The sequence below is a fragment of the Hyla sarda genome, chromosome 3 (assembly GCF_029499605.1).
Source record: "Hyla sarda isolate aHylSar1 chromosome 3, aHylSar1.hap1, whole genome shotgun sequence".
Lineage (NCBI taxonomy): Eukaryota > Metazoa > Chordata > Amphibia > Anura > Hylidae > Hyla > Hyla sarda.
This window is the reverse complement of record NC_079191.1, coordinates 338,472,922-338,495,369: the sequence shown is the minus strand read 5'-3', so window position 1 is coordinate 338,495,369 and position 22,448 is coordinate 338,472,922. Positions and strand designations below refer to the sequence as shown.

Genomic DNA, 22,448 nt, shown 5'->3' with positions numbered 1-22,448 from the left:
TGCAAAACTACAACTCCCAGCATGCCCAGACAGCCAACAGCTGTCCAGACATGCTGGGAATTGTAGTTTTGAAACAGCTGGAGGCACCCTGGTTGGGAAACACTGCTCTGCAGTGTGCATACAGACTAAGTACAGGTGAGGAATGGCATCCTCTGTCTCTCTCTCTCCTGTGTCTCTCTGCACTAAAAAGTCAATGCTGAGAACCAGGTGCGGTGGGAGCAATTACAGAGGTAGTAATTAAGATGAATGTCAGGGGGGGGGGGGGGGAGGTGGCACAGAGCAGGGAGTGCAGTGAGATAATACAATGTATAAGATAACATGTGGTGAGGGGCAGGGAGAACACAGAGAAGGGGGGAGGGGGAGGTGACTGGCTGTTATATGATGAGAGGCATGTGCAGGCTTGTAGCTCACAGTACTGAACTTCCGGTGGAAGGACCAGAGCCCTTCAGCATTAGTCCTAAAAGCTGTGCACTTACTATGAAAAGCATAGGATGCTGCTTGCAGACCAGGCATAGAAGAGTGACCCCTAGTGGCCAAAAGTATAAAATGAAAAAACTGGTATAAATATTAATATTTTTTAATGAAGATATATTACAATATCTCTTCAATAATGATTATGAACAACATATTAAAAGTTTTTGTTGATGACAGGTACTCTTTAAGAATATTTTAAATTCTCACTGTAAGATGTATATACCTTATGGGAATAAAAGGGTCAGAAATAAAAGAAAACCAATATGGATGAATAAAAATGTTAAGGGGGCAATAAAAATGACAAAAATAAAGCATTTAAACTACTAAAACAAGATGGCAGTGAAGAATCATTAAAAAGCTATAGCGTAAAATATGTTAAAAAAAAATTGAAAATTGATAAAAGCCACAAAAATAGAGATAGAAAGACTCATTGCCAAAGAGAGCAAAACTAACCCCAAAATGTTCTTTAACCCCTTAGCGCATATGGACGTTTATGAACATCCATATGCGCATCCCCAGTTATAATGCTCGCTCACGAGGTGAGTGCTCGTCATACCCGGTGGGTCCTGGATGCTATAAGCAACCAGGACCCACGCTAATGCCGGACATCACCAATCGAGCTGATGTCCGGCATTAACTCTTTAGACGCGGCGATCAAAGTTGATCGCCGCCTCTAAAAGTGAAAATAAAAGCATCCCGGCTCAGTCGGGCTGATCAGGACCATTGCGATAAAATCGCGATGTCCCGATCAGCTAGGACGCAGCAGGAGGGTGACTTACCTGCCTCCTGCGCGTCCGATCGTCGATTTATTGCGCCAAGCCTGAAATTCAGGCTTGAGCAATCAACCACCGATAACACTGATCAATGCAAAGCTATGGCTTTGCAGTGAACAGTGTAAAAGATCAGTGTGTGCAGTGTTATAACCCCCTATGGGAGCTATAACACTGAAAAAAAAGGAAAAAGAAAAAGTTAATAGAGATCATTTAACCCTTTCCCTAATAAAAGTTTGAATCACCCCCCTTTTCCCATAAAAAAAAGTGTAAATAAAAATATGTGGTATCGCCGCGTACGTAAATGTCCAAATTATAAAAATATATTGTTAATTAAACCGCACGGTCAATGGTGTACGCGCAAAAAAATTCCAAAATAGCATTTTTTTGGTCACTTTTTATACCATAAAAAATGAATAAAAAGCAATCAAAAAGTCTGATTAAAACTAAAATGGTACCACTAAAAACTTCACATCACGGCGCACAAAATGAGCCCTCATACTGCCCCGTTCGTGGAAAAATTTAAAAGTTATAGGGGTCAGAAGAGGACAATTTTAAATGTATACATTTTCCTGCATGTAGTTATGATTTTTTTCAGAAGTAGTACAAAACCAAACAAATATATAAGTAGGGTATCATTTTAACCGTATGGACCTACAGAATAAAGAGGTGTAATTTTTACCGGAAAAATGTACTGCGTAGAAACGGAAGCCCCCAAAAGCTACAAAATGGCGTTTTTTCTTCCATATTGTCGCACAATTATTTTTTTTTCCGTTTAGCTGTAGATTATTGGGTAAAATGACTGATGTCATTACAAAGTAGAATTGGTGACGCAAACAATAAGCCATCACATGGATTTTTAGGTGCAAAATTGAAAGGGTTATGATTTTTAAAAGGTAAGGAAGAAAAAACAAAAGTCCAAAAACAGAAAACCGCTCCGTCCTTAAGGGGTTAAAGCGTACCCATCAGATCCAACAAAAAAATGTTTTTTTAATATATCACTCAGTACCTAATCCTGACCATGTACATCTAATTGATATGTGTCTAGCACCTTTATTTATTTTTTCATTACACTTTTAATTTAGCTCACTAGTATGAATTCCTCTCAAATGGAGGGGGCGTGGCTTCACTATGCAGGTCTCCGCCCCCTCCCTCAGTATGCTATCTGCGCACATCTCCCCTAGCATTAGCAAAACTACAACTCCCAGCTTGTCCTCACTGACAGTAGCGGTTAGGGATCAACCGATTATCGGTTTGGCCGATATTCACGATTTTGGACGTTATCGGTATCGGCAATTACCTTGCCGATAATGCATCGTCCCCCACCACACCGGCCAGAGACCGCCGCCGCCGCACCATTGCCTCCCCCATCCCCGCTTTTATAATTACCTGTTCCTGGGGCCTGCGCTATTTCTGGCTCCTGCGGCGTCCTGTGTTACACTGTGCGCTGCACAATGACGAGTGACGTCCTCAACGCGACGTCACTGTCAGTGCGCACAGTGACAGCTCAGGACGCCGCCGGAGCCAGAAGTAGCGCGGACCCCGGGAACAGATAATTATAAAACTAGGAATGGGGGAGGCAATGGGGCAGCGGCGGTGGTTGGACTAAGGAGCAGCAGGGGGAGAGAAGCGGGCGGCAGTCGGACTCAGGAGGACCCCAGTACAAGCAGGGGGAGAGAAGCGGGTGGCGGTGGTTTCTGGCACTGCAAAAGTCACTGCAGTTCATTAATTTAAAGCGCCCGCTTTAAATCAATGATCTGCAGCGGTGTCGCCTTGGGGGGGGATAAATAGCCCATAACTTATTCTGGAATATCGGTATAAATTATCGGCCTTAACCTGCACAGATTATCGGTATCGGCCCTAAAAAAAATCGATATCGGTTGATCCCTAGTAGCGGGACACAAGTTGACAGTGGGAGGATTTTTCCTCCAGCTGTGAGCCCTGCGCTCACAGCTGTCATTCAAGTGGGTTCATGACTCATGGACACAGTAGGACTAGTATGTATTCAAGCAGGCAGGGGGGGCAGTTGTTTGACTGGCTTTTTCAGTATGAAATACTGAAAATTTTCTAATGAAAGCAATTGCAAAACCTATTGGTTTTGCATGCATTACAACATATCAAAAGATTTTGTATCTGACAGTGCTCATTTAACTATATAAATAGCAAAAAGGTCAAAAATGAAAGTGTAGGCCCTTTAAAAAAAGATGAGGAAGAAATTATAGACGGGGATCAGGAAAAAGCAAATATATTAAACAAATTCTTCTCCACTGTATTCACTGAGGAAAATCGATGAATACAGGTGAAATACAGCGAGATAAGGTAAAATCCCCAGTACAGGTCACCTGTCTAATCCAGGAAGAAGTACAGTATCGCCTAAAAAAATCAAAATAGACAAATCACAAGGTCCAGATGGCATTCACCCCTGTGTTCTAAAGGAATTAAGTAATGTAATAGACAGACCCCTATTTTTAATATTCAGGGACTCCATAGTAACAGGGACTGTTCCCCAGGACTGGCGCATGGCAAATGTGGTGCCAATATCTAAAAAGGGGTCAAAAGGTGACCCTGGGAATTATAGACCTGATAGTTTAACCTCAGTTGTATGTAAATTGTTTGAGGGTTTTCTAAGAGATGCTATTGTGGATCTTTGGATCTTGATAAAAGAAATGTATGACCCCTTATCAGCATGGCTTTATGAGGGATCGGTACTGTAAAAACTAACCGGATCAGCTTTTAAGAGGAGGTGAGCTCCAGACTGGACAAGGGGCAATCGCTGGATGTCGTATATCTGGATTTTTCCAAAGCATTTGATACGGTGCCACATAAAAGGTTGGTGCATAAAATGAGAAGGATGGGGCTGGGGGAGAATGTCTGTAAGTGGGTAAGTAACTGGCTCAGTAATAGGAAACAGAGGGTGGTTATTAATGGTACTTATTCTGATTGGGTGACTGTTACTAGTGGGGTACCACAGGGGTGAGTCTTGGGTCCTGTACTATTTAATATATTCATTAATGACCTTGAAGAGGGGTTGAATAGTAAAGTAGCATTATTTGCAGATGATACTATACTCTGTAAAGTTGTAAACATAATAGAGGACAGTGCACTGTTACAAATGGATCTGGTTAGGTTGGAGGTTTGGGCTGGGAAAAAGGGGCGGACACAGACAACAGAGGGCCCCTGTGCAAAGAATATGCCTGCCCCCCCCCCCCCCAGGTAATATGTTTGCTAGGTAAGCAGGTAGTACGTTAACAAGTAGTAAATTAGGTAGGTAGAACATTCTCTAAGTAGGTAGGCAAGTAGTAAGTTTGCAAGTTATTTAGGCAGGTAGTAAGTTCAGTTGGTAGGAAGGCAAGTAAAAGGTTTGCCGCTAGGTAGGTTATACGTTTGTTAGGTAGGCAGGAAAAGCGTTTGCTAGGTAGGTAATATGTTTGGTTGGTAGGTAGGCAGGTATATGTTTGGTTGGTAGGTGGGTGGCCACGTTACATTTGGTAGGTAGGCCCTTAGTCCAGTGTTTTCCAAACAGGCTTTGGCTGTTTGGGCATGCTGGGAGTTGTAGTTTTGCAACAGCTGGAGGCACTCAGGTTGGGAAACACTGGACTAAGGGCCCAACTACCAGCCAAAATGCCACCTTCTGTTGCAAAACTCTAACTTCCAGCTTAAGACTATCTGGGCATGCTGGGAGTTGTAGTTTTTCAACAGTTGGAGAGACAATGTTTCCCAACCTGGGTGCCTCCAGCTGTTGCAAAACTACAACTCCCAGTATGCCAGGACAGTCTTAAGCTGGGAGTTACAGTTTTTCAACAGCTGGAGGCACCTAGGTTGGGAAACACTGGACTAAGGACCTACCTACCAAACCTGAGTGCCTCCAGCTGTTGCAGAACTATAACTCCCAGCATGCCTGGACAGCTAAAGACTGTCAGGGGAATGCTGGGAGTTGTAGTTTTGCAACAGCTGGAAGTGCCCAGGTTGGAAAATACTGACTAAGGCAGTGTTTTCAAAACAGTGTCTCTCCAGGTGGTCCAAAACTACAACTCCCAGCATTCCTGGACAGTCTCTAGCTGTCCAGGCATGCTGGAAGTTATAGTTTTGCAACAGCTGGAGGCACACTGATTTGTAAACACTGGTGTAACCGCCCCCCCCCCTCCCCACCCCCGAACAAAAAAATAACAAAAGAAGAGATGCACACCATGTCCAACGGGTCACTTCCTATCTTCTCCACAGGCCAGGCATCCGTGAGTGATGTCGTCAAGGCAGAGGTCACGGCCTGCTCTGTATACTGTGTACAGCTCGGAGCGGCGCCGGGGCGGGAGGAAGCCTAGCAGGAGCAGTGCCGTCAGTAAAGTTTTTCTTTCTTTTGTTTCCGACGAGGGGGGCTGGCATAAGACGGGGAAGGGGGCCCTGCAGATGCTCGCCATAGAGGTATGTGCGGGGTACGCTACTGTAGTCTGACTGATTGGCTGACTGTATGTAGTCAGTCAATGAGCAGTGCACAGTGGCGGCCCCCAGTGGTCAGTGAGTGACAGACACAGTCACTTACTGACAAGAAAGAAAGAAGAAAAAAAAGCACAGGGCCGGCAGGCCCCCCTGAAGCTCCGGCCCCTTACAGGAGTAGGGGTTGTACCCCCCTGATGGCGGCCCTTGCCCTGACTGTGAGCAGCAGCGGTGCAGCGCTGCTGCTCAGAGTGTGTTGAGTAAGGGGGCCCTCTGCCCTTTCAAAGGGCAGCGGGCCCTCTCACACGCTAGGGCCCCTGTACAGCTGAACCGGCTGCACATATGGTATGGCCGCCCCTGCTGGGAAGGGGCAGATGAGGTTCAACACTGATAAATGTAAGGTAATGCACATGGGGAAGGAAAATCCGGGCTGGGATTATGTATTAAATGGGAGCACACTTGGGACGACTGATGTGGAAAAGGACTTAGGAGTCTTAGTTAACAGTAAATTTAGCTGTAGTGACCAGTGTCGGGCAGCTGATGCCAAGGCAAATAAAATCATGGGGTGCATTAATAGGGGCATAGATGCCCATGACAAGGAAATAATTCTACCGCTGTACAAATCACTAGTCAGACCACACATAGAATACTGTGTACAGTACTGGGCACCAGTGTACAAGAAAGATATAGTGGAGCTGGAGAGGGTTCAAAGACGGGCAACCAGGGTAATACCAGGGGAATGGGAGGACTACAGTTCCCAGAAAGATTATCAGAATTAGGATTATTTAGTTTAGAAAAAAAAAAAAAGGCTTAGGGGCGACCTAATAACTATGTATAAATATATCAGGGCACTGTACAGAGATCTCTCCCATGATCTATTTATACCCAGGACTGTATCCATAACAAGGGGGCATTCTCTACGTCTTGAGGAAAGAAGGTTTCTACACAATCACAGATGGACAGACGGGGTTCTTTACTGTAAGAGCAGTGAGACTGTGGAATTCTCTCCCAGAGGAGGTGGTCATGGTGAACTCTGTAAAAGAGTTCAAAAGGGGTCTGGATGCATTTTTGGAGAATAATAACATCGCTGGTTATGTATGCTAGATTTAGATAGACAGAACGCTGACCCAGGGATTTATTCTGACTGCCATATTATGATTTGGGAAGGAATTTTTACCTCTAGCATGAGGTTTTTTTTTTGCCTTCCTCTGGATCAACTCAGTAGAAACTCATTAGGATTATAGGTTGAATTCTGGTCTTCTTTTCAACCCTATGAACCATGTAACTATATGCAGGTCTCACAGGTGATATCTTCTCTGATATGAATCGTTCACTTTTCTTTTTCTTCTCCATCTGGCCCGGACCGTCATTATGGTTTCTTCCAGCCACTGCTTCCATTCACCCCAACCCCCCCCCCCCGCTCCCATTCACCCCCATTTTAGGGCTGGGCGGTATGACCAAATATGTGTATCACAGTATTTTCCTTTAACTTACGGCGGGTCCACGGTATATAATGGTATTTTCATTCCCCCCCAATCATGTGACCCACGCACGGTATTCGGCGACCCCCCCCCCCCAAATCATGTGACCCGCCAGCACTGTTCTGCTCCCCCCAATTAGTGATCAGCCCAGCGATGTACTACTCACAGATGTCACCTTCAAGCACTGCCCTCCTCCTCTTTGTTGGGGGCCGCCGGCGATGGAACGCACTGTACGCCAGTGGTCTCCAACCTGCGGACCTCCAGTTGTTGCAAAACTACAACTCCCAGCATGCCCGGACAGCCAACGGCTGTCCGGGCATGCTGGGAGTTGTAGTTTTGCAACAGCTGGAGGTCCGCAAGTTGAAGACCACTGCTGTACGCTATATCCCTATGCCCGGGCTGCAAAAGATACAGAAAATAAACTTTAAACTCACCTAAGGCCACACGCTGGGGACTGGAATGTCGGACAGCCGTCAGCCTATCACCGGCCGGAGCGATGTCCCGCCCCGGCCAGTGATAGGCTGAGCCCACTGTCATGTAAGAAGCCGGCCAGAGCGTTCCAGTCCCCAGCGTGTGCCTGTAGGTAAGTTTATTTTCTGTATCTTTTGCAGCCCGGGCATAGGGATACAGCGTACAGGTTGGAGACCACTGGCGTACAGAATAGAGTTTCAGCGCCCGGCGGCCCCCAACAAAGAGGAGGAGGGCAGTGCTTTAAAGTGACAACTGTGAGTAGTACCCCGCTGGGCTGATTATTAATTGGGGGGGGGGGGGGCAGAACAGTGCTGGCAGGTAACATAGAATTAGTTCCCCGATGAGGGGACAGCGCAGCGCTGGGCTGATAATACATTCCCGAGGGGGAGGGGCCAAACCAGTATTGCTGTATGGGGTAAAATTCCTATCGTGCAGCCCAAAAAATTTGGTATTCGGTATGAACCGGTATACCGCCCAGCCCTACCCCATTTACCTCCACCCTGCCCCTGCTTCCATTCATCCCCGCCCTGCCACTGCTTTCATTCACCCCCTAGCCACCCTGCCACTGCTTCCATTCACCCCCAGCCACCCACCCCTGCTCCCATTAACCCCCTGATCCCACTCCCACTAACCCCCCCCCCCCCCCATCTGCTCCCATTAACCCCCCCCCCCTCCGTTCCCATTAAAGGGGTACTCCTGTGGAAAACTTTTTTTTTTTTAATCAACTAGTGCCAGAAAGCTAAACAGATTTGTAAATCACTTCTATTAAAAAATCTTAATCCTTCCAGTACTTTTTAGGGGGCTGTATAATAAAGAGAAATCAAAAAAAGAAATGCATTTCCTCTGATGTCATGACCACAGTGCTCTCTGCTGACCTCTGCTGTCCATTTTAGGAACTGTCCAGAGCAGCATATGTTTGCTATGGGGATTTTCTCCTGCTCTGGACAGCAGGAGAAAATCCCCGCTCCACACCCTTACCTGTGCACTGTTCTGTATGCAGGCTGCCGGGAAGTGTCCCACGTCATTGCTGCAGTGACGTGGACGCTTCCCTGCCCGGCGTCCAGACGCAGGATCCTCTCTGGCAGAAGCGTTCAGCGTATGAAGCTGACGCTTCCGCCAGGAACGAATTTCAAATATTAAAAAATAAAAAACAAAAACATTTTGGCCGTCGGTGCCCGCAGCACCCCGGGCAATGCCGAACGGCACACCAATGTTCCGGGGCACCTCGGTTGGGAATCACTGGTCTAAAGTACAGTTGCGTTTCAGATGCCTGTATTGTCCCTTAGGGATGTTTATCAGCCACCTTGGTAGGTGACAACTATCACATTTTATAAAACTGTTTTAAGAGGTTGGTTTAACAAATGTTTTACCATGTAATTGAATGGATATGGGATATATCTCCAAATCTAAAAACACTATTTTTTCTTTAATGATTGTAGTAGTGAATTTTAAGGTATGTGTGTTCAAATTAAGGTCCTTAATGAAGTTTTCCAAGTCACACTGAGCCCCCCTCCAAATTAAAATAATGTCTATATATATATATATATATATATATATATATATATATATATATAGTTTCTAGAGCACCAAGTTCGCACAGAGTACGGGATTGATGGTATCTTGTTCCCAGGCAGCCATAAATAAATTAGGATAGCTCAGCACGAACCTGGTGCCCATTGCTGCTCCAATTTGCTGTAAATAAAAATGGCCCTCAAAATAAAAATAATTATGTGTGAGGATGAAGTGAATAGCTGATGTGATATACGTAATTTGTTCTACTTTGATTTTGCCTTTCTCCAAAAATCTTGTGACTGCTGTGATACCTAACTGATGGCCTATGATAGTATATAATGAGCTTACGTCCAAAGTGGCTAACAGGTGTTCTGGTGTCCATGTGAATTGTTCTAAAATATTGATGACTTGTGTTGTATCTTTTAAATAATAATTAATTTGTTGTACAAATGGCTTCAAAAAATGATCAACATATTGAGTTAGGTTAGATGTCAATGAACCAATTCCAGAATCTATAGGTCTGCCAGGAGGATGAAAATAATCTTTGTGGGTTTTAGGTAAACAATAAAATACGGGCAAACGTTCAGGCTGCTCAGTATGAACTTGGATTCCTTCTCGCCGATGATTCCATCCTCCAATGCATCTTTGCATAGCTTTAATAGTTCATCCCTATATTCTGATGTAGGGTCCACCTCCAATTCTCTGTATGTGGCAGGATTTTGCAACTTAGACACTCCTTGTTATAATCCTTAGTATTGAGGATCACCACCGAATTATTACACACACAGGAGGAGATATCACAAACGTAGATATTATCAAGAATTTCACCAGGGTCAAAGTCACCATCACTATCACTACCAAGGTCAGTCATACCACTATTGACCCCATCGAGACCAAGGACGATAGCCATCTCCACGTACACAATATCATCGAAACAACAATTTTAACGACAGGAACCCACAGGACACTCGAACACGGGAATATCCCCAGAATTCACACAATCAACGCACAATATCACAACCACCAATACACAACCAAATGTCACAACTACCATTGACACAACTGAGACCACACTCAGACTCCCAACATCTGAGGATTCGTAGGAGGACAAGACAAAGAGACAATCGCTCACAACCCCCACAGAAAATAGGAAAGATACAATAACTTCTGCAATAATAAATCTAAGTAATCATACACTTACAAGGGAGCAAGAATCTATTCTTAATAAGGGCCTTAAATTTGTGCCAGATTATGACTTAAACAAGTCTTAGGTAAATATTTTTAATTAGAAGTAATTTACAAATCTGTTTAACTTTCTGGCACCATTTCATAAAAAAAATAATAATAATTCCACCGGAGTACCACTTTAAATTACTTTGGAAGCTTTTGGGATGGAAGAAAATTGTGGGACAATACCTTTAAGCATATAGGATTTCCAAAGTATAAAAGCTTAAAGGAAAATGATCAGTCTGTTCACCCACACTAAACCCAATAGACTGGGATACAGTGTAGGTGAACAGGATTCCAAAGAGGAGTCACTTACTTATTTTAGTCCACTGGCTGCCGAGATATTTGCCTGTAAAATTCGGTATTTTATCCATGAATAGCACGTTTAAGGTGTTTCCCCCACCGGCTGGACGCCTCTGCCTCCCTGAGTAAAGGTCCTAAGCCCACCCCCACTATTAGCATATTTATTATCTTCTACTCCACGTCCAAGTGACATGGAGTCACAGGTCACATGAGTGCAGCACACTGCGCATGTGCCGGAAGATTTCACCCAGCAGAGCACTCTCCTTACGCAGAGCTCTCACTTCATCAGGACATGAGAGCTGGTTGAAATCTTCTGGCATATGCGCTCTGCAGACAGAGCACCGTGCTAACGTGACCTATGACTCTGCGTCACTAGGACGTGGAGTTGAAGATGATGAATATGCTAATAGCGGGGGCGGGCTGAAAACTGCATTTACTTTTTTGGTTAGTAATGCTAGCCTAAACCAGTTTTGCTAAGATACAGTATGAATTATTTATTGTTTCTATAAAAAGTTGAACTTATATTTCTGCTTATATTTTTTTTTCTCCTAAAGGAAAATGAACCCAAGAAAAACTAACCTTTCAGCTTTGTGCATATTGATCATAAATCTTGTAAAAAGCCATAATAGGGCACCTGTAAATGGGGTCTTCCTGTACCTCCACAAGCCTTTGATTTCGTATGAAGCATCATATTGGATCCAACAGAAAACAATTGTGGCTCCACAGGCTAATGTAAGCTATACATGGAGATTTTTTTTTGCCCCAGAAGCACTGTTGTACAAAATCCTCATAAAAGTATAACATGCTGACAAACTAGATTATGATACAATGTTGCAAATCATATAGCCACATGGTGGTACTCAAAATACACTAATATACAGAGCTCCATTTAAAGAACTATATTATACTAGAAATGTACAACACAAATAGTGAAACATAGCCGCAAATCCACCATTTGTATTTTGATCTACTTGCTTCTCCGCATACTAACCGGTTGTTAGTATACATTTTAATCAAAAAAGTGCATAAGGGTTTCCTCCTTACATTCTCCCAGCCCTCTGGTAGGGAGCACATGGTAAGTGTTCACACTGGTGTGGTTCTCTGTGGCGGCCATTGTTTCTGTGATGCTTTGTCTGTGGGGTGGTGCGGCGCAAAGCCAGGGGCTTGGTCGGGCAGCACTGGGGCTGCCCGGCCACTGGGTCATTCCTCCTGTGGACATGGTGTCTCGGAGGCAGTGGTCGCCGCCCGGCGCTACACCAATGTTAGGTTTGGGACTCACTCTGAGTAAGTAGCCTTGATGTGGCAAATGGGCTTGTACTTTTTGATCAAAATGTATACTAACAATCTGTTAGTTTTTTTAAATTATGCTGAAAAGCAAGTAGATCAAAATACAAATGGTGGATGTGCAGTTATGTTTATCTATTTGTGTTGAATATTATACTAGAACTATACTAGAACTGCTATCAATAGAAGTGTACAGTAAATCATCAGCCCAGTACGGTACAGCCTGTTCAGTGTTCCTTCAACAGTACTATATCATAGCATAGCAGAAGGAAGTATGTGATGTGTTTTGCTATGATTGTCAAGAGAAATAAGGGAGGAAGTAACTGTGTGTACTACTGGCAAACAGTCCAGCTCTGATCCCACTCTTGAAATGGAGAGAAAGAGAAGTAGCTAAGCATCATGGAGGGGGCTCTGAGAGGCTTAAAAAGAGCAGTAAGTGCACTAAAATCACTGCTCTGAAGGAGACTAAGAAAACTATGTAAGTAAAAAAAAAAAAAGATCAGATTTACACAATACTGGATGTTTGGTGAGAAGTAATGCAAATTAAAAGAAAACAATTAGGTACTTCCTAAATGTTTCCTATGTTTAGGATTCATTCCGAAAAGGCTGTGAACCTTGACTTAAAAAAGAATCCTGTTAATCCCCATAATGTAAAATGCATGTGTTATATCCATTAGTTACTACAGATTTGTATCAAAGAAAGTACAAAATCCTTGGTAGAAGCCAACAGCTTTATATTAGGACAGGATTGCAGTCTGCAAGTCCTTCCATGACTATAGGAATATCTGGAACAGCCAATGACAGGTGACAACAAATTTAAATTCACTAACAATATAACCATAATTGCAAAATAAGAGTCAACAATATTTGCAGATCTATTACATTGCCTCTATACGTTTAAAACTAAATTTATTTATTTTTAGCAAAAAGCAGCACCATTAGAACAGACATCGCAGTGTAGACAGAATAACATAGGCATATTTGATGCTGAGCAGCCAGCTGACAAGAAATACTCCATGCCGAGCACATCAACGGGCGCAGATCATTTCTTACCTGGAATGCTGTGAGTTTGTTCCTGAGGTTCACAAGGATTACTCTGGCCAGAAGTAAGAAAATTGGATTGGCTGTCAAGCTGTAGACTGATTCTCCATCAAGAACAAGCGTGTCCAGAATCGTAGCCCTCAGAGCTTTGCCCTGGAAAGCAGCATTAATACATACGGATTAAAGAATGTATAAATATTAGCTCAGTAACACAACTACATAATAAAGAATTTAGCTATGGCTACAAAATGTAACATAGAAATAAAGCGTTCTATCTAAAAAATTAAATTAAATAAAACACTTAAAAGGAGTACTCTGGTGTAGAACATTTTAAAGAGGTAATACCAAGGCTGCCAGTATATATAAAACAAAAACCTGGACTTACCTGTTGCCACTCTCTCGGTGCTCTGGTATTGCTGCTCCAGCCCTCCAGTGTGTTGTTCTTCCTGATTGACGGTGGTCAATCCGTCATACTGAGCAGAAGTGATTTCTTGAACCCCAGCCCTGGTCTTTTTCCTGGTGCTGGGGCTCAATATGTCAAACTGCAGCTCAGCCTATCACCGCCCGAGGTGGAACACAGTCAGACATATAAAAAAAAAAAAAAAAAGTTCTACACAGGAGTACCCTTTTAAAACGCACTTATAATTTAATACACATAGGGGGAGATTTATCAAAACCAGTCCAGAGGAAAAGTTGCTGAGTTGCCCATAGCAAACAATTTTATTTTTGAAAAGGCCTCTGAAAAATGAAAGAAGCAAACTGATTGGCTGCTATGGGCAAACTAGCAACTTTTCCTCTGGACAGGTTTTGATAAATCTTCCCCATTGACATTGGATAATGATCTCTAGGATATCCCTTTCTCCTATTTCTTTGATATGACTCAGAGTTATTTGTATCATCTGATAAATATCAGTTGTCCATGAATAAACCAATGAACTAGCCTATACATACAGCTACTAATCTCAAAAAACAAAAGGTGCAGTAAAAAGCATGAGAAAAGGACAGAACAGCACACTGGTACTTTAACCCCTCAAGGAGGCTGCCTATGTGATGAATGTTTCTGTCAGAACCTGTAGGCTTAATGCTCTCCAGCCCTGTTGTTTACCCTGGTTGCTGGGACTACGTCTCTGTGTCTGGGTGTAGTTCAGGTTGCTGAGCCTATTAGGATCCTCCTGCTAGCCTCACAGTCACATACAGTGGGGCAAAAAAGTATTTACTCAGCCACCAATTGTGCAAGTTCTCCCACTTAAAAATATGAGAGGCCTGTAATTTTTTTTTATCATAGGTATACCTCAACTATGAGAGACATAATGAGGAAAAAAAATCCATAAAATTACATTGTCTGATTTTTAAAAGAATTCACTTGCAAATTATGGTGGAAACTAAGTAAAAAAAAACAAAAATAACAAAAGTTCATCTCAATACTTTGTTATACAGTGATCCCTCCCATCGTATGTTGAAGGCAGCCTCGACATATGATGCTGCTGTGTGTCGGGGCCATCATACAAACAGCTATCTGACAGCACTGACAACTTCAGCAAATGACACATAGTTGTATAATGTGCCCCGTGTGCCCCGTTCTGCCTCCTGTTACTCACATGCTGTCCTGCTAGCTCACGGAGGCTTCCACTGTGAGCTCTGTGTAAGCTGTAACCTTTCCTATAGAGCTGTAGTCGTCAGGATCGTAATGGAGGACATTCTGTCCCCCCTGAAGGTATTTAAAGAACTGTACAGTACTGTATGCGATGTCACACATCACATACAATACATAGACACACTATACACCCCATACATCAATGTTTCCCTATCAGTGTGCCTCCAGCTGTTGCAAAACTATAACTCCCAGCATGCCCAGACAGTCAATGGCTGTACATGCATGCTGGGAGTTGTAGTTGTGCAACAGCTGGCGGCACCCTGGTTTGTTAAACACTCCCCATACACTCCACATACAATGGTCATCCCAGAACCAATTGGCAGTTTCCCATAGAGATATGTATTCAACATACAATGGTTCCGAGGCCCCAGAACCAATTACTATTTTTACATAGACATATGTACTCGACATATGATGGTTTCAACATATGATGGTTCTCCTGGAACCAATTAATATCATATGTTGAGGGACCACTGTATATCCTTTGTTGGCAATGACAGAGGTCAAACGTTTTCTGTAAGTCTTCACAAGGTTTTCACACACTGTTGCTGTTATTTTGGCTCATTCTTCCATGCAAGTCTCCTCTAGAGCAGTGATGTTATGGGGCTGTCACTGGGCAACATGGACTTTCAACTCCCTCCAAAGGTTTTCTATGGGGTTGAGATCTGGAGACTGGCTAGGCCACTTCAGGACCTTGAAATGCTTCTTACAAAGCCAGTCCTTCGTTGCCTGGGCGGTGTGTTTGGGATCATTGTCATGTTGAAAGACCCAGCAATGTTTCATCTTCAATGCCCTTGCTGATGGAAGGAGGTTTTCACTCAAAATCTCACGATACATGGCCCCATTCATTCTTTCCTTTACACGGATCAGTCGTCCTGGTCCCTTGGAAGTAAAACAGTCCCAACACATGATGTTTCCAACCCCATGCTTCACAGTAGGTATGGTGTTCTTTGGATGCAACTCACCATTCTTTCTCCTCCAAACACGACAAGTCGAGTTTTTACCAAAAAGTTCTACTTTGGTTTCATCTGACCATATGACATTCTTCCAATCCTCTTCTGGATCATCCAAATGCTCTCTAGCAAGACTTCAGACAGGCCCGGACATGTACTGGCTTAAGCAGGGGGACACGTCGGGTACTGCATGATTTGAGTCCCTGGCAGCGTAGCGTATTACTGATGGTATAACTTTAGTTACTTTGGTCCCAACTCTCTGTAGGTCATTCACTAGGTCCCCCTGTGTGATTATGGGATTTTTGCCCACCATTCGTGTGATCATTTTGACACCATGGGGTGAGATCTTGCGTGGAGCACAAGATCCAGGGAGATTATCAATGGTCTTGTATGTCTTCCATTTTCTAATAATTGCTCCCACATTGATTTCTTCACACCAAGCTGCCTGCCTATTGCAGATTCAGTCTTCCCAGTCTGGTGCAGGTCCACAATTTTGTTTCTGGTGTCCTTCGACAGCTCTTTGGTCTTGGCTATAGTGGACTGTTTGAGGTTGTGGACTGGTGTCTTTTATACTGATAAGTTCAAACAGGGGCCATTAATACAGATAACAAGCGGAGGACAAAGGACATGCTTGAAGAAGTTATATGTCTGTGAGTGCTAGAAATCTTGCTTTTCTGTAGGTGACCAAATACTTATTTTCCACCATAATTTTCAAGGTATACCTATAATGAAAATAACAGGCCTCTCATCTTTTTAAGTAGGAGAACTTGCACAATTGGTGGCTGACTAAATACTTCTTTTCCCCACTGTATAAGGAAGCCTCTTTCATTCATGCACCCCTGTGAAACTTCTTATACGGTAGCTAGCATTCTCTGTGATATTATTGTCTTCCATTTCATCCCTCGGCAGCACACAAAGGGTTAATATATTTCCTTTTCCTACTGGACAGAAGAATGTGACTCATTAATTAAACAATTAGGCACATCTTAATATCCAAACCGTCCCCCTAGGTTATAAAACCCCAAAGAACGAGAGACACCCTGTGTTTTTTTTCCTCTGTCCTACAGACTGTGTGACATCATGGCATACTGTGGTTTACAAATTAGCTGACTTCTATGGCATGGATGCTATAGTTAATGAGGGACTGATCTGCCTGTGGGATTAGCAGGTTTCTGGTACCTCGCCGGTACATGTCTCTTCCTAGAGGTTCTTGGACACTTCATCCCATCCTTGCCAGAAGCGCGTCCTTGACAGCCACTAGGTATGTTATGATGCTGATTCCAGTTTATGTAGCAGGTGTGTCTGCTCCTTACTTCTGTTATAATATTCCGGTATCGTGTTTGTATTTGCACTTTCATTATGTCACTATTACAGTCTGCTCTCTCGTCCAGTATGTATATAGAGTATCAGGCTGGTTAGCTGTCTACACTTAGGTGAAATATGCTTCTATGTGATGTTTAGAATCTGCTGGTCTGCTTCGTATCAGATTTGATTATAATTGTGGGCCATATCTATCAGCTTTCTTCCCTTAGGGGAAGTATGCATTGGTTTGTGTCATGTATATTATACCTGCTCCCTATGATCCTTTCTTGTACGGGTTTTCATGCTTATAGCTGGTTGCATGTTTTTATGCAGGATGGAAGGTCCAAAAGGAACATTACTCCAGAAAAAGGAACATCGTAAGTTAGGTCTACAATGTAGTCAGCCTTTACCAGATGAATATTGTCTAGATGTTTTCAATTCTTGTTCCTCTGCGGCCCATTCATCCAAAAAAGGGGATGGTTCAGATCTAGTCTAAAATCTACATTGTCTGAGGTAACAAATCAGCTTAAAGCAAGTACTCTACGCAGCCTGCTTTTCTTCTTCTGCTTTGTCAGCTTCTGATGAAGATGAGGTGGCATCATCCTCTAGTTCTGTGATACCAGATAAAGGAGCTCCAGAGGATTTTTATTTGTTGACGAAAGAGAAAATTTATTCTTTAATCATATCTGTTAAAAAAAAAAAAACGTTGAAGGTGAACCTTCTGCGGATAACCTGCCCAAAAAAGCAGCTCTTTTTATTTTCAAGAAAAATTGGAGAAAAAGTAAAATGGGAGAAAAGAAGATACAAGAGCAGATGTCCAGTATTAAAATAAGATTTATTTAAATAATGTAATGTGAGGTCTTAAGCAGGACCCTTGCTTCAGACGAGTCACAAGATATAATAAAACGTGCTAAAATTAAAACGATACAGTAAAAAATACATATAAAAGCATGTGAAATAGGCGACACTTGTAATTCCCCTGTAACAGAGAAGGTTGTGACACGGAGTATTTTAGTCTCTATGCTATGGTTGGCGCGGTTTGCTGGTAAGTACTATGGTGATACTTCCCCGTAATGAATGAAAGGTGATGTCAAAATTCTAGCATTGCATATTCCTGGCACAGACAGAGCCGTGCCGATGTAGTGGATTAGATGCAGAGCTGGGGTGACATCAGTGGCAGCGCTGGAGGCCCCCTATTTGTTGCCCACTCTACCGTGTTGGCACAGCGCTGCTGTATGAGTGGTTTGCAGCATAGTGGGGGTTAAGGCTGAATGTCGATCATGTGCGCTTTGCAGCCCTGGAGTCCTCCGCTTTAGGACCCTCTTTACCCTAACGGCACAGGGACAGAATTAAAAGTTCCTAGCGGAATTAAAGGACATCTGCAGTGCTGGGCAAAAAAACTTTTTTTTTACCTCATTTAATAGGTCTTTGAAAGACCTTTCCAACGATGTCTCCCCCATCAAAATTGGCCCAGTCTTTCTCCCGTTATCAGCACACGAATTACGGAGGAGAAGTGAAAATAAAACTACATCTCCCATCATGCCTTGTGCTTACTTCCTGTAAGCTGCTGCCCTCCCCCTGTTCTATCCCCCCGAGCAAATTATTATATTGTAACGCCCACATCTCCCTTCCCTATGCATACACCCTCCCCTTCTGCTCATCTCCCCCTCCCCATGCTGGCTCCTGTCCAGTGATGAAGCAGCTGCCTCCGTGCTCACTGTAGTGTCAGCACTGGAGAGTGGAGAGTGAAAGGAAAAATGGTAAAAAAAACATAATTGTTTGTCTATAAAACTGTCCTGATAGGGGTCCCTCCATCTTTTTCACAACTACAACTCCAAGCATGCCCAGTTATTTTATATGCTGTTCGGGCATGCTGGGAATTCCACTGGTGCCTCCAGCTGTTGCAAGACTACAAATCCCAGCATGCCCTGTCAGCTTTCTGCTGTTTGAGTGTATAAAGGAGTTGTAGTTCACCAACACCTCTACTATATCAGGAGACTCCTGGGAGTTGTAGTTCACCAACACCTCTATTGTATCTCTGTAATCTCCTGGGAGTTGTAGTTCATACACCAGTGTTTCCCAACCAGGGTGCCTCCAGATGTTGCAAAACTACTACTCCCAGCATTCCCTGGTTGGGAAACACTGGCATACACACACACATAAAAGGGACTACAACTCCCAGCATGTGTCATTCAGTAGTCCCCCCCCCTCTCACACACAGAATCATCTCCAGTATGATATTTATTCCCTGTAGTCTATACACCACCAGCCCGTGCAGTATAATATGTCTCCTTCACACACGTCCTCCCCTCCCTGCTCTGTGGTTTGCTCTGTGTTTCCCCCATGAAAACTTGAATCCTCCCTGTGATAAGTGAGGTCCTATGTAGACAGAGCAGGGGAGGGGGGAGGAGCTGTGGACGTCCTCATTCTCCCCTTGCTTCAATCTTACAGATAGGGGCGTTTCTGAGGATGAGCCTATGGCTGCCTCAGAAAGCACCCACTCATGCATATGCATAAGCATGGAGGACCTGACAGAGGCTAGGGGGAGCACAAACCCTGCTGGGAGGAAGAGATCTCCGTCCCCAAGATGGCGGCTGCAATGTAATGAATAGGGGACGGACGCAGGACTACTGGGCTATGCTGACAACTCTAATATCTCAGAAACGGCTGCATATAGATAAATAGAACTAATTGACTGAATTGTATAACTTTTGTTTGGGGAACATTTGGGCAGGGATTTTTGACCACTACAGTTGTCCTTTAAAGTTTGGCACAATGTGCCTCTTACCAGCTTTGCCAATGGTAGAATTGCTGGGCTGTGCTTGCTGCGGCTGGCCAGCGGTGCAATCGTGTTTAGGGGAGCATGCTTTCAGTTCTCAAATGAGATGGCAATGGCTCCTGGACTGCGGGTACTACAATGTGTCCACAATTTGGGTGTTGGTGGATGCAGTCTTAGGCTAGATGTGTTTCGGGGAGCCACGTCCCCTTTTTCAATAGCAATGAAAGTGGTTAGCTGAAAGTGGTTCCAGCTAACCACTTTCATTGCTATTGAAAAAGGGGACGTAGCTCCCCGAAATGCATCGATCCTAAGACTGCATCCACCAACACCCCAAATGTGGACACATTGGAGTACCCACAATCCAGGAGCCATTGCCATCTCATTTGAGAACTGAAAGACGCAGTAAGCACAGCCCAGCAATCCAACCATCGGCAAAGCTGGTAAGAGGCACATTGTGCCAAACTTTTTTTCCGCTCGGGACTTTTAATTCTGTCCCTGTGCCGTCAGGGTAAAGAGGGTCCTAAAGCGGAGCTGCAAAGCGCACATGATCGACATTCAGCCTTAACCCCCACTATACTGCAAACCACTCATACAGCAGCCCTGTGCCAACAGGGTAAAGTGGGCAACAAATTGGGGGCTCCAGCGCTGCCACTGATCTCGCCCTAGCTCTGCATCTAATCCACTACATCGGCACGGCGCTGTCCGTGCCAGGAATTTGCAATGCTAGAATTTTGATATCACCTTTCATTCACTGCAGGGAAGTATCACCCTAATACTTACCAGCACATCGCGCCAACCATAGCATAGAGACTAAAATACTCCATGTCCCAACCTTCTCAGTTACAGGGGAATTACAACTGTCACCTATTTCACATGCTTTTATATGTATTTTTTACTGTATCAATTTAATTTTAGCACGTTTTATTATATCTTGTGACTCGTCTGAAGCAAGGGCCCTGCTTAAGACCTTACATTACATTATTTAAATAAATGTTATTTTAATACTGGACATCTGCTCTCGTATCTTCTGTTCTCCCATTTTTCTTTTTCTTCTATTTTTGTTGCTATGTACTCACCCTTAACCTAGAAGGACTGCTACCATTTTTGTCTTCCCATTTCACTATTGGCACACTGGGTTTGTGTAACACAGTATCCTCAGCTTAGGTTTTCCTGTTTTATGTAGAGTTCCCACACTTTTTGTTCTTTTTTATTTTCCTGCAGCTGGTCCTTTTTCTCTTCCAGGTCAACCTCTTTTGGATTCCCTTATTAAGGCTGAGTGGTGTAAGCCAGAGGAAAAAAATCTGACATGGGGTCCAGATTTAAAGCCGCATATAGCATGGATGCGGAAGCTCAGAGGCATGGGATTCCATTCCTAAGGTAGACTTGATGGTGGCAAGACTTTAAAAAGAAGTCTAATGTTCCCATCAGATGACTTGTCACTCCTAAAAGATCAGATGGACAGAAGGGCGGAAGGTTCCTTGAAAAGAGTCTATTCTGCCACCGCCATGTCCTGAAAAGCCTCACTTGCATATGTCCCAGTAGGTAGATTTGGCTTTCTCGCTTTGCAAGGGATCTCCAGGAAGGTGTTCCAAGAGAGGAAATTCTTCAGGACCTACCGGACATCAAGCTTGCTGCAGATTTTTTGTTGGATTGTCCCCTTGATATTTTACGGCTACATTTGAAGATTCTTGCCAGCTCAACAGCAGCAAGAAGAGCTCTCTGGCTTAAAAAGAGTGGTCAGGGCATACCCTTGCAAAAAAATTTTATTTTACTCTCTACCCTTTGAAGGGGGTAATCTTTTTGGATCACACCTGAACCCCATTTTGGAAGGAATCAGCAATAATAAAAGGAGTTTTGTCCCCAATGCTCTGAAAAAAACAACACATTTTCGGCAAGCCAGAAAACAATTCAGGTCATCTCCTCAACACAGATGGAATTTTGCTCAAAGAAATAGACAACAGAGGCAGTCTCGTAATCAGTCTTCCTCTTTCAAGAAGTCACCTCCTGGTGGAGACAAAGGCTTTTGAAGCCAGCTTGACGGTCCCCAGAGTCGGTGCCAGACTTTCTCAATTTTCCTCAGTTTGGTCTCTAACATCCTCCGACTCGTGGGTGACATCTGTGATCTCGAGAAGATAGGCTTTGGAGCAGAGTTCTTCCTCCAGACAGATACTTCATCAACAGAGGAAACATCCATGTCAATTCGCTTGTTGCAGAATTCATCCAAAAAGGCGCTCTAGAACCGGTGCCAGTGAGGTCTCGGAGTTTACTCCAGGGTCTTTGCAGTGCCCAAAAAAGACGGTACATGGAGGTTGGTCATAGTCCTGACTACCCAGAATACTTTTATAATCAAGAATAAATTCAAGATTCCTCAGAATAGCACTCCTTAACCACTTAAGGACTCAGCGCTTTTCTGTTTTTGCATTTTCATTTTTTCCTTATCACCTTCTAAAAATCATAATGCTTAAAATTTTGCACATAAAATTCCATATGATGGCTTATTTTTTGCGCCACCAATTCTACTTTGCAGTGACATTAGTCATTTTGCAAAAAAAAATCCACGGCGAAATGGGAAAAAAAAATCATTGTGCAACAAAATTGAAGAAAAATTGTAATTTTGTAATTTTTGGGGGCTTCCGTTTCTACGCAGTGCATTTTTCGGTAAAAATAACACCTTATCTTTATTCTGTAGGTCCATACGGTTAAAATGATACCGTACTCATATAGGTTTGATTTTGTCGTACTTCTGAAAAAAATCATAACTACATG

At 43.5% G+C, this 22,448-nt stretch overlaps 1 protein-coding gene across 1 annotated transcript in view; it reads right to left on the bottom strand.

Moving 5' to 3' along the window:
* TTC27 (tetratricopeptide repeat domain 27) overlaps positions 1-22,448 on the bottom strand; it is a 367,717-nt gene that overhangs the window by 262,455 nt on the left and 82,814 nt on the right. The window contains exon 5 of the mRNA XM_056567404.1: positions 13,007-13,147. Coding sequence (XP_056423379.1) covers positions 13,007-13,147 — 141 coding nt within the window. The remainder of the gene's footprint in view (positions 1-13,006; positions 13,148-22,448) is intronic.